Source organism: Apteryx rowi, unplaced genomic scaffold (genome assembly GCF_003343035.1).
Source record: "Apteryx rowi isolate R43461 unplaced genomic scaffold, aptRow1 scaffold_190, whole genome shotgun sequence".
In the NCBI taxonomy this organism is placed as follows: Eukaryota; Metazoa; Chordata; class Aves; order Apterygiformes; family Apterygidae; genus Apteryx; species Apteryx rowi.
Window position 1 is genome coordinate 1,599,783 of NW_020448197.1, and position 12,342 is coordinate 1,612,124.

The 12,342-nt window shown below is 54.4% G+C and overlaps 1 protein-coding gene across 1 annotated transcript in view; it reads right to left on the bottom strand.

Annotated features, from left to right (window-relative positions):
* LOC112964386 (microtubule-actin cross-linking factor 1-like) overlaps positions 1-12,342 on the bottom strand; it is a gene marked incomplete at its 5' end in the record, with an annotated part of 65,557 nt that overhangs the window by 34,762 nt on the left and 18,453 nt on the right. The window contains 6 exons of the mRNA XM_026062438.1: positions 98-182; positions 859-1,185; positions 1,652-1,811; positions 3,274-3,440; positions 4,266-4,436; positions 4,629-4,790. Of these exons, the coding sequence (XP_025918223.1) occupies positions 98-182; positions 859-1,185; positions 1,652-1,811; positions 3,274-3,440; positions 4,266-4,436; positions 4,629-4,790 (1,072 nt within the window). The remainder of the gene's footprint in view (positions 1-97; positions 183-858; positions 1,186-1,651; positions 1,812-3,273; positions 3,441-4,265; positions 4,437-4,628; positions 4,791-12,342) is intronic.

Here is a 12,342-nt window from a genome sequence, read left to right on the forward strand (position 1 = left end):
CCCAACTAACACAAAGCACCACACAAAGACTGGTGCCTTTGCCAGAGCATGGAAGAGCCTGGACATCCGCCAGAACATGTTTGGCTCTTCTCGTTACCTGTGGTTTGCTTCAGAAGAGCTTGCCCGTTTCTAATGGCTTGGTCCACATTCTTCTTTCTGTTCACAATTTCCTCATTCAGAGCCTGGGCAGAAAGAACAAACTGTAGTTATCCTTCAGCAGGCAGGTCCCCRAGTCCTGCAGGCTGCTCAGTGCAGGACAGAGGCCGATGTTAAGGAGAGCATGAATTGCTCTTTATCTAACATAGGAAGGTGGACAACAGATAAAATACAAGTCCATCCAACCTTCTCTTGCTATAGGACATATTGAGACTTATGGGACCCACAGGTGCAAACCTTAGAGCAAAACCATCCCAAACCTTCATGTAACACTGAAGAATTCAGTCTTTTATTACACATAAACAAGCTCTTAACAAGGTTTACATGGCCCTAATGGAGCAGAAACAGACTGCTTCTTTGGTGGCCAGCCTAGCTCAGCAAACCCCACCGGGCTCTTCAAATTCACATTCTTGGAAACAACATCCAGCCTTCTAAAGGCAAACAGTGGCCAAGCATGCTCAGACACTGCTCACAAAGTAAACAAATCATTTGAAGTTTCCACACACCCACCCCTCTCCCCCGAAACCCATTTTGGGGCTGCAATTATTGTTTTTAACACATGAAATCTCTTTACACGTCTCCAAGCCTTGGAAAGGCAAAGCTTGTTCCACTGCTGGTTAAAATTAAAGTCAAACCAGAAACATAAAACAGATAAAYGCAATGAAAATCAATAACATAAATATGGAAGAAAACGGAAAATACCAGCTGGTCAGCATGCTGCTTCTGCAGGACGTCCCGTTTGTAATCCTTTACGGATACCGAGCCGAGCTTGTCCTCGACTTCAGCCAGCCAGTTGAGCACTTCCACCTCCTCCTCCCCAAAGAGCCTAGCATTAGACAGCGCTTGCTCGAGCAGCGCAGCCTTGCGGCAGCACCGGTCRCGGATCTCGCCGTACCGGCCCTGCAGAGAGTCTAGCTTCTCTGCCAGCAGCCGCTGCTCCGCAGCGCAGCTCAGGGAGGAGAGGCACTGCCCGACACTGACCGCCTGATTCACCTCGGCCGCGTGGCTCTCTATCTCTTCCTCTAGAGCCTGAAAGCCAGGAGGACAAAATGGACAACAGAAACAAAAATGAGTGAAAAAAAAAAAATGAGATGGAAAAAAATAAGGGGAAAACAGAAACAATGAACGCAACTGAACTGGACAACGGAGACGCAAAACCCACCCGTGAATGGGCAAAGTGTATCAAAAAAAAAAAAAAGAAAGTTTAAAAGAAACAAAAACAGGAATGGCTTTTCTATCCGGAACCAGATACATTTGTTGTGAGGTGCAAAGACATCGGTTAAATACTTTATATCAGGGCTAAGAGCAAAGAGAGCGTTRGGGTTTGAAGCCTTCTCCTGGTTTAATGCAGCCTGGACAACCTCTCTGATCACCACCAAGCCAGACAAACTTGCTCATGCCAAAACCACCTCAGCACRGCAGAAACATCCATCTGGGAGAGACCTGACACCAACCACCGCCACCAGCAGCTCTTGGTTCATGCGCGGGGCCCTACCTTGTGGCGACTGATCTGCTGCTGGATTTTGGCGGTCTGGGTGCCGATGGGCTCGGAGTTGGCCAGCTTCTTCTCCGTCACCGACAGCCAGTCTGAAATAGGCTCCGTGGTTTCATGGAATTGCTTAGCCAGAACCAAGATGTCTTCCAGCTGTTTCTGCCTAAATTGGGAGCGTAAGAAAACAGCTAAGGAACAGCTCCCCTTTTGGAGCCTGGAAAGGGAAGCAGCTCAGAGCCGAAGCATCAGCCGATTGCCAATACGGCTTGGCACAAGGAAGCGGCTCGTGGGCTTCAACAGAACCAGAAGCCAGAGCGGAAATTCCGTAGAAACCAAAGCAATAGAAAGAGGGAACAGAAGCGCCTGTGTTCAGCGCAAGGTGAGACACCTTGTCAGGCAAGCTGCGGATCCAAGCACAAACGGCAGCGGGGGAAACTGCGGCATAAGCTTTTTCCTGCAGCTGTTCCTTTAGGGCCCAGYTCGGCTCCCAGCAAAGGCGGCAGAAAGGCTCCCTTTGTGCTACTTCCCTTTCTTTAACGTCACTCTCTTAGAGATCCTCCACCACAGACAGCTGGTGGGGGGGCCCTCAGCGTTTCAGAGCTTCTGTTCAAAGACACCTGGGCCCTGGTGCACGTGTTAGATGGACGGTCCATCTCGTCTACAACCATCTAAAGCACTGGGAGGTCAAATCTGGCCCTCACAAGTGACTCCTAACCCGACATTTTAGCTTGTGTAGCAACAAGCGACTTGTAAATGAGATTCAGGCAGCAGAAAGGTGTCAACAGGATGTTCCCACTAAAGCTAAATGTTAAAAGCTTAAAGGAATAAAAATAACATCCATCCCCTGAAGGGAATTTGTTTAATCTGAGCTCTTCCCTAGCATTGTAAACCGCTGCTATCTGCTTCACCTCCCAAAGCAGGCTTTGATTTCTCATGTTTTCCAGCTGTTGTTTCCAGGATGTATCTGCAAAGAAATCTCCGCATGCTTTCCAGGTGTTGTTATCCCACGATCRCAGACTGACCAGTGAGTTAACACCTGCGGCAAACTGAACGGCCAACGTTGGCAGGAACTACCTAAACAAACTCTTGTTTAGCTGACCAGTGCACGTGAGCAACAAAACTCCAGCGAGCCAGGCTCCAGCCTAGCCAGCACGCAAAATAACAAACACTGGARCAAAAACAGTGACATTTTTGTCACAAATTAGCTTTCCTCTAATAGAAGCAAATAATCAAGCTCTGTAAAACTTTGAGGCGCCACGAATTAGAGGACAAACTGTCCCTGCACTTGGTTTTGCCCACYAAGGCAGTGAAGCAGACCCTCCGAGGATGGCACAGCTCATGGTTGCCTGTTTGGGCCATCCAACCTGTCCGCAAAGGATCCCGCCGGGAACGCGGCGGAGCTGCGGCGGAGCTGGGCACGTCTCAGCAACAGCAGCGGTGCATCCGCGCTCCGACCTCAAACCCGCAGCCCAGATTTCAGGAGAAAGCAGCGGAGTTTGCAAGAGATGAGCCAGGATTCAAACAGTGCAAGGGGTAAAACACTGCTGCCAGCACCAAGCGGGCACAGGGAAACCTCTGCCCCGTTAAAGCCGAGGGGCAAYGAGGTCTCTTTGCCCAGCTCTTACCTGCCGGCCGCCCTGCTGAGCAATCCTGCCCATCTATTTTCGAGGCTCTCCAGCTGGCAGACGATCTTCTCCCTGTCTGCCGGCTCGGCTGACTGCGCTATCCTCCCACCCTCGGCTTGAATCATCTCCACCGTGGCTTTGCGATCATCCAGAAGTCGCTGGAGCAGCTTTAACAGCAGCAGGAGAACAAAGGAGGACAAAAGTTATCGAATTGAGTCAGCAGAACTATTTCCTCCTCCCAGGGATACCAAACTTCTACATGCATCCGAAAAGCATCAATAAGCAYCGAGACCAGAGCCAGCCGAGTGGGATACCCACACCGTCTTTCTCCTCCACCATCGAAACCAGCTCAAAAGAGATTCAAAGCACTTCTGGTTCCAGAGAAGTTTTACRACGCTTCCCCATCACCCCCTCAAAATCTATCAAGATCAATTTTTTTAATCTTTCACTTTAAATTTCTTCTTCAAAGTCTCAATATGTCAGACCAAGCCTTTTTACAGATTCATTTTTAAAACGTTTTACCACTTTCATCTGCTTGTTCATAAAAGCAGGCTCTGACCCAGGTTTGTTATCTTCATAAACACGAGTGTGTGTTGGGTCAATTCTTACAGTTTGTATACTCATTTTGTCCAAATACCCAAACTGGTAACTATAACATCAGCTTGCTCCTGACATAACAAAATTATCAGCACAAATRAAACCAAGTCTAGGGCTGGAAAAACACGGGCAACCAGCAAAACCAGCAGCAAACTTCAAGAGGCAGTGTGACAATAATGCTGGTGATTTTGACCACAGAAATGGCCAGTTTGGGCAAAGAAGCTGGCTGTTTGTAACACTAGGATGTGGGGAACTTGCAGGACAGCCACTGTGAAAGAAGCAGGCTTGTGGACTTCCCAGCTACACCTCATCTGATACTGCTGGATCAAATTACTGCCTGGCTAYCCAGAGGCCCCTCTTCAAGGTAGCCAGCCGGTCATCCCTTGCTTGCTTACCTTCTGCTCCTGGATCTGGGCTTTCACCACCTTGTACTCAGCGGAGGGAGGTTTCTGGTTGGAGATGAGCTCCTCGGTGTCTGCCAGCCAGCTCAGCAAGGGCTCCAAGGCGTCCTGAAACTTCCCGCAGTGCAACAGGGCCTCTTGGAGCTGGGCAATCCTCTGGGCCACCTACACAGCACAGAGCACCATCAGGGCGGTGATGGGGCACAGCAGTGCAGCATCTCCCTCCCAGTCGGGGAAGAGGTTCAGCTGCTTATCTCAGCCCGACTCCCCGGTGATGCCCCCCATCTCCTATGGGACCCCAGCGAGCCTCCGTGGGCTCCAGCGGGACCAGCTGCAGCCCCTTCCCTCAGCGCTCACCTTTTTGTTGAGGGTGTTCCAGCGGGTGTTGATTTCCTCCATGTCATGTTCCAGCCCTTGGACGTCACAGTTTTTGCCAGCGCTTTGGATGAGCCCTTGACCAACTCCATTCACTTGCTGCAGTTTCAGCTGGAGAGGATCCACTTGCTCCTTCTGGAACATCTGGGCAAGGGAAGGATGGGAGAGGAAACATATTTATAATTTGTAGGCTGCTCTTCAATCCCCTGACTCCATCATGCAACGGATACATTAGGTTTTCTTCTCAAGAGAAGATGCAGCATCTACTGCTTTCTGTGTTGCACCAATTTTATTGACCGAGTTGTGTAAGTTTGTTTAAGCGCCTGCCTTGGCTTGACCCAGCGATACGAATGGTGCAAGCATTCCCCGGTGCAGAGCACAGCTGGGCATCTCCACGCGGCCACCTCTGCTTTCCAAGGGGTAAATCCCCTCTTTTTGAAGCACCGTTTCCAGGAATGAGGTGGAGAGAGGAAAGCGGTGCAGAGATTAGAGCACTGGCTGTGGTCAGCCAGTGGGTTTGGAAACAACTCTCCCGGGGAAAAACCCAAGCGATTCTCACAGTGAAGCTGCTGAGAAGCGAGACCTGACTCCCATGAAAGTTGTGTTAACCGCTGAAATTACACACACTGGGAACCGAGCCGCATTTCGAAAGACAAAGGCAATAGGCAACTAATGTGCAAGTCGTTTATCGCGCCACATATTTGGCACAATCCTGCCCGGGAATCCGGTGGGGAAAAGCTTCCAAAAACAAAAAGATTGGAGAGGGAAGGGGGAGGAGAGCGAATGAAGCTCACCACTGTAAAGACAGAGAGCAGGGAAAATCCTGTTTCCACGAAGGAGATAAGTGCTCTTTATCAAAGCTTCGAATCTGCTGTAATTACCTGCCGAGGAGGCCRACCTCGGCAGCCGGTGCCCATTTCCGTCCCGGCCGCGCCGGAGCCCAGGCGCCCGCACGCCCCACTCCGGGGAGGCAGCTTTCGACTTGGCCAGAACGAACAACGCCATCCCCAAAAAAGGGAGTGGATTCGTTCATTGTTTATTCTGGGACCTTGGACTACAAGCTAATACAGAGCACAGGTCAGCCCGTAACGAACGCTGGAAAGGATTACAGCGCTCTTCCCTATTGCAACACTTTCTCTGTCGGAAAGCAGGGGGGACCGAATCCAGGCGGCCGCCCGCGCTCTTTCTCGAGCGTGCTTCCTCCTGCAGCGTCCAAGAACATAAGGACATGGGCAACGTCTAAAAAATCCATCTCAAATACCGAACACAAAACGCAAACCCTCTCCCAGCACAGCAATGGATGCTGGACTGCGCAGATCTCTGTGCCAGATAATTGCTTTCATCTCCGAAGGAATACAAAGCAAGCAACCCCCCCCCCCAAACACACACCTCACCCCCGTCTAGGCCTGGGAAAGAGGGACTGCCTTGATTTTCTTTGCCCCGTTTTCAAAGAAAAACCTATTTCTCCCTGCTGGAGTTCAGCAACTTGAGAGCAGCGAGGTATCGTTCCAGGGCATTAACCAAAGGGTGTGTTAGAAGACATTGTCCAGAGCTGTTTGCTCAGGGAGAATTATGCTACGATCATAAGAAGGAAATGGTGACATGAAATCACCGATTCCCCAGACACTTCTCCTGTTACTGTTTATATATGGAGCTGGCTGCTTACGGCAGCCAAACCCACAAAAGACCCAGGCTGATAAGTGCGGCATGCACACGTTTGACTGCAGCCTGGTGCTAGCTTCTACCATGCATGGTCCTAGTCCTCGGTGCAAGGCTCGACTTTGCAAAAACAAACCGCAGGACTTCAAAACAGTTGGGCGGGCAGAAAAACCAAGCAGAAAGCCCCAATATCAGATGACAAATACCTGCAATACATGAATAAGTACAACCCAAGAGCCAAATGTTGCACAAGGATCATTAAAAAGATAATCACACGTGCTAACGGCCTGAAGAGCGGCTATGTTTAACATCCTTGTTTTTCTTTGCTCATAAAAGGTTCCGACGATTTAGCTCATTAACCTCACTGTGACTCAGCCACGAAGCAAATATTTAACGTACATCCTCCGTTGCACAGAAAAAGGTGCAGGGTGAGGCGGCTGGAAAGCCTGCGCAGGGCGCAGCGGCTGGACAGACATCTTGAGGAGCAGGAGCGCATCTGCTGCGCGGCACCTCCTCCTCCTCCTCCTCCTCCTCGCTTTGGAGAGCGCCCGCCCGCCCGCGCCCCCTCCGCGCACTGCTTCCCGCGCTGCTTCCCTCATCTCCCGGGCGACTGCGTCCCGTGATCCCACCGGGCGCTTAACCCCACCGCCGCCACCGCCAGGCACCGTGACGGACAAACCGCCACGCCAACAACGCCTTTGCTTTCGGACACGGCCGCGGTCAGCGCCGCCGAGCCGCTCCCCTGGCGCACRCCTCCATCCGTCAACGCTTAAGGGCGCTCGAGCAACGGGGGGAGATTTCGGGGGTTAACAACACGGAGACGTTTCACGTGAAATACGGGGAAAGACGACAAGGAAACCAAAGCAGCCAGTTCCAGGCAGCAACGCCTATAACTTAGCATCTCTTTTTCCTCCTGGATTCACCGCGTGCRCTGCCCCCCGGGGTGCACAAATGGGTGGCCCGGCCCGGCCGGCAAGCGCTTGCTCCCGGAGCGGGATTTCCTGGGCTGCCCGACTTCCGACGTCACCTCCGTGGCGTTCCTCTCCGGCGTGGAGGGCAGTAAGTCAGCGCCCGGCCGCGGGAACCCTCCGGCCGCGGGAACCCTCCGGCCGCGCGCCCGAACGCGCTGCCCGGGTTCGTGACGCGGGAGCCGCTAGCAGAGGGCTCCAAAGGAAATCCCAAAGCACCACGGGGAATTCGACCCCTTTTCCGGGCTGGCTCAGAGCCGCGTCACCTTACTGCCCGTTTTAAACCACCCCGGTAAGCGCTTACCGCGCAGGACGCACGTTATTTCTTTTACGGGATTCAGTCTCCGAATACATTTTCTTCTTGCAACATGGCAACCAACTACCCAGCGAGACGCTGGCAAGAAAACCTTCCCGAAGAAATCTGCAATTTTTGCCTGAGCGAACATAACGTACTTCAATAAGCCCCCAAAAGTTCAAGACAATAGTTTAGGTAATCGAGCAGTTATACTCCTCTGCTTCTCCCACTCGCAAAAMCGCACCGCTCCCTCCAAAACTTGTCGCTCATCCGCCAAACCTGAGCCGTAGCTGGGAGGGAAGCGGCCCCCTCGATGCCTGCGCGAGGGGGGGGAGCAGAGGTGCCCGCGGACCGCGCCAGCCCCCCGCCCCCCGAGCACAAAATAAAGCGAYTTGGTGCCCGAAACGCTGTCTGCGAGGGCCTGAATAGCAAATACCTCATTATCTGGAACGAATCCATCTGCCGGAGCGGGAGGCCCGTCGGCAGCGAGCGCCGCGGCGGGAGGCCCCTTTGTGCCGGCCGCCGCGGCCGCCTCGCCAGGGGCTGGCGGGGACGCGTCGCGGTGGCCCGGGGCACGGAGAGTGCCYGGTGCTGGGGTGGCTCCCGGCTCCGCGGGTCCCTCCGCGGTGGCAGCAGGAGCCTCCGTGCCAGATGCTCCAGGAGCCTCCAGCAGAGCTGGCACTTCCTCGGGGAGCTCGTGCGCGCCGGGCAGCTCGGTGCCCGTGGCACGTTCGGCTGTGCTCTCCGACGCCATTCCTGGCTTCCCTGCAGCCRGCGGCATGGGGCCGGAGAGGGGATCCTCCGGCGCCGGCACCTGGATACCCGGCAAGTCGGCCGGCGGTGGCGGCACAGCAGCTGCGGGCTCGTCGGCAAACGGCGCTGGGGCTTCCAGAGGCTCTTCCACCACCATGGTGGTCGCGTCGGCATCCAGTGTTGGGTACCAAGCGTACGGCTCTTCGGCATCCATGGCAGCATCTCCGGTGGCTGGTGGTATCTCCAAAGCGCTGGGCTCCAGGACAGCCAGATCCTCCCCAAAATCCAGCAGGCCAGCAGCCAGCAATGCTCCAGGGAGCCCTTCCCAGTTGTCCGGGATGGCCGAGGCCGTGCCAGGTGGTGGGCTCCCTGCTCCAAGTTCCTCCTCACCGAAGGCACCTATGGAGCTGGGCACCACGCACACGTGCTCCGCAGGCATCGGAGAGGGGGTCTGTCCGTGCACGGGCAGCCCGTCCGCCAGTCTGTCCTCCCAGGCATAGGCGAACAGCAAGTCCAAGTCTCCCGGTTGCAAGACRCCCGCCTCCGGCACGGGGGCAGCCGGGGCTGCCAGCGGGAAGGCGGCCGGCGCTGCCTCCTGAGCGATGGCCGTGCTCGGGGGGGACCCCTCCATGTGGGCAGCCAACACCAGGGCCTGACCCCAGGGAAGGGTCTCCGGCGCGAGCCCCTCGGCAGACACCACGCGCGTTAGCTGTGCCTCAGAGCCCTGCTCCAACGCAGAACCGGCACGGAAAGGCGTCAGGGAACCGCAGCGACCGTCCATGCTTTCTGCTGGATGACTCTGGCCCTCAGATCCGTCGCTCTCTTTTTCCAAATCCATGACTTCATCCTCAGAGACCAACTCTGAGATGTCCCAGTTCGTGAGCTCAGTCCTTTCAGACAGAAGCCGATCGATCTTCTCGGGGCTATCGGACACCTCCGTCCCCTCGACATCTTTCAGCAAAGAGCAGTCCTGGGGCGAGCCGAGCTCCTCGGCCCCCGTGTCCAGAGCTGGTGGCCAGCAGGGCAGCGACTGAGCCGGAGACACGCTCCCTGGACATGTCTCCTCGGAGAGCTGTGCTATTGCACTGCCGGCGACCAACAAGTCTTGATTATCGTCATTCCCCAGTGCAGAAAAATCGGAGAGAGAAATTGTACCCTCGAGGCCAGAAACCCGGCTTGTATCTGCCTCGGGAGATGCTGTCGCTCCACAAGGCACCAGCCCCACCACGGCACAGGCGTCCCATGGCTCTTGGTCCACCAGTGGGCCATGGACATCCTCCTCCATTGAACTTGATGTACATCGGACTGGTGTTGTCCCCACCGCAGCAACAGGGCTGGGAGAGACAGCTCCATCCAAGTCCGTCGGGGTGATGGCCGAGGTTTCCCTTTCCGAGTACGGCTCCGTAGCGGGCTCTACTGTACTCACCACTTGCGAGCTATACGTGCCATCAAAGTCCTCCAGGTCTGACACAACGGCAGAGTCAGAAGCACTGGCTTCAAAAGGAGCCAGATGCTCGCAAGCTTCAATTGCTGCCTCGGCAATTTTTTCCGAGTCTGTCTGTGGGTCTGGCCCTTCCGAGTCTATCACGGAGACCTGAACCTCCAGATCAAGGGAGACGGCTCCATCTCCCTCCTCTTCATTGAGACACTGCTTCTCCAGCTCCAGGAACATCTGCACTGAGTCTGTGTCGGAGAACTGTTCTGGGACAACGGGACTGGCGGAGCACCCCAAATTTGGAGCAAAGTCCTCGGCTTCGCACTGCACTGCTACATCTTCAGTGCTGCGCGTGCTCCCGGCGAGGGGGCAATCGGCACCCCCCACAGCTGCGGGCACCGGGAGCTCATGGGGAAGCGGTGGCCCAAGCACCCCACCGTCGTGAGCCGTCCCCGGGACGGAGGCAGGAGGGTCCACTGTGGTGGCTAATTGTTCCCTTTCTTCCGAAATATCTGCCAAGCAACAGTTCTTTTTCTCATCTGTCAACAGAACAGTCTTTCCTCTCTCTGACAGYGTCGCCTCCTCCCACTCCTCCATCATTACCCATCTCTCATCCTCCTCAAATCTCAGCTCCGACTCCGTTTTTTCTCTGAGATTGGAGGTGATGAGAATATTCAGTCCTGAATCCAGCAGCTCCTCGCTTAGGCAAGGAGAGAGATTCACGTTTTCCACGGTACAGTCCGTTTCCGAGGCCTCCAGGGTCTCCTGGTGCCCATCGCTCAGGCTTCCCCTGATGAAATTTTTCCTCGTTCGCGGCCAGGTGGCACTTGGAAGCCTGCGACCCCGTGAGAAGTCCCTAACAGGGATGTGGATATCTTCTGGATTTAGAAGGGGTTGGCACTCATCCTGGGAATAGTCACAGCAGTCCTCATTTAAGTGCTTGGCCGTCGAAACTTCCGCGGTGCCGGCTGATTTGGAGACATGCTCCAAAGTTAGAGACTCGGACATGGGCTCCCCGTGGTCCGAATGCCCAGAGCTCTCAGCTAACATGGCACTTGACTCCCTTTTTTCTTGAAGGGAGGGATTTGAGGCACCAGCTTCCGAGACTTCGCTCAGGGAGGCCTCAATCCTTTCTGCAAACTCAGGAAAATTTGGTGGCATAAATGATTTCCACGACCTCCTGTTTACATTCTCTTTCCTTTCGGGATTTGGCCGTCTCCTGGGTGGAGCCGGTGCCGACTTGGAGACATCGCTGCTGAGTTTCAGTGCATCGAAAATGACCCTCTCGTCCAATTTTTTAGTTTCTGGCGGCCTCGATTCAAACACATTGGAAGCTCCCAGAGTCCCATTGCTGGATATTGTACTGCTGTCCACCTTATCCAGGGTGCTTTTGGAAGGCTGGTTAAGCTTTGATCCCTGATCGATTTGCTCGTTAATCCTCATCGTGTCGTATATGGACCTCTGGGGGACGTAGCAATCCTCTATATAACCATCCTCTTCCTCGCCCTTCCCCAGGCAAGTGGGATTCTGCCGTAAACAGTCTGGCCTGCTTAGTGGTTTGCCCATGCTTCCTCRCTTAGCGATGATGAAACGACCCCGTTAACCTCTCACCCGCCAGCACAGCAAACGCATCGCGAGCAGATCCCCAACGCTCGGTCTCACCCTGTAATCCCGGAGGCGACGCTGACCCCCCCAAACTGTACTCCGCACCGGAGAAGYGGCCAGTCCCCGAGCCGCCAGCTCCCATCTGCAGCGAGGCTTCTCCTTACGGCCGCGCTCCGCAGCCCGGCCAGTGATCCCGGCGGTCCCGAGCAGCGACACGGCCCATCCCACCCCCCCGAGCCCCCACCCCGCAGCCAAATAACTCCGTCCGCGCTTGCTTTTTTTTTCTTTTTTTTTTTTAAAGGTAATGTTCCTCTCTCCTTGCGACTCCGTCAGCAAAAACCATCCAAGTATGACAGCTCCTATTCAATAAATATTCCCAATTATCATTTGCGATAGAAGCTGCAGACGAGTTTGAAGCTGTTAATTTATCCTGTGCGTGTCCTTTAATAACAAAGACGCTGCTTTGCTGGGCCCTTCACGTATCGCAGCCCGAGCGCCGAGCGGTTCCTCTCATTTTCTGCCCAGCTATAGTCCTGCAAAAGTCCAGCTGGTCTGAATTAGCCTCTCCCCCCGACTCCAGTGTTTTCATTTGAACTAAGCTTGTCAGCGGATATTCGTGCAAGTTTAAACACAGGAAGTTCTTCATTCAGGGCAAACTCGGAGGCTTCCTGTCTCAAAAACATGATGGCATTGTTGTTCCTCTCACCCCACCGGGCTGATCGCGCCGCGACGGCCGGAGTCACCCAAAGCGAGCCAAAACCCCCGAAAGCAAGCTAGCTCCCAGCTCGGCGATCCCGGAGCGCTGGCGAACACGCTGCGGATTCCTTCAGCGGCAGACAGAGAAAGGCTGTCGGGGTTCTTCTTTTTTAAAAAAAATAAAAAAATAATAATTAAAAAAAAGAGGCTTTAAAACGTATCCAAAAATGGAAAGGGAATGGATCCGCACGAATTCCCCCAAGTTCCCGGGAGCCGGTAGAGGGG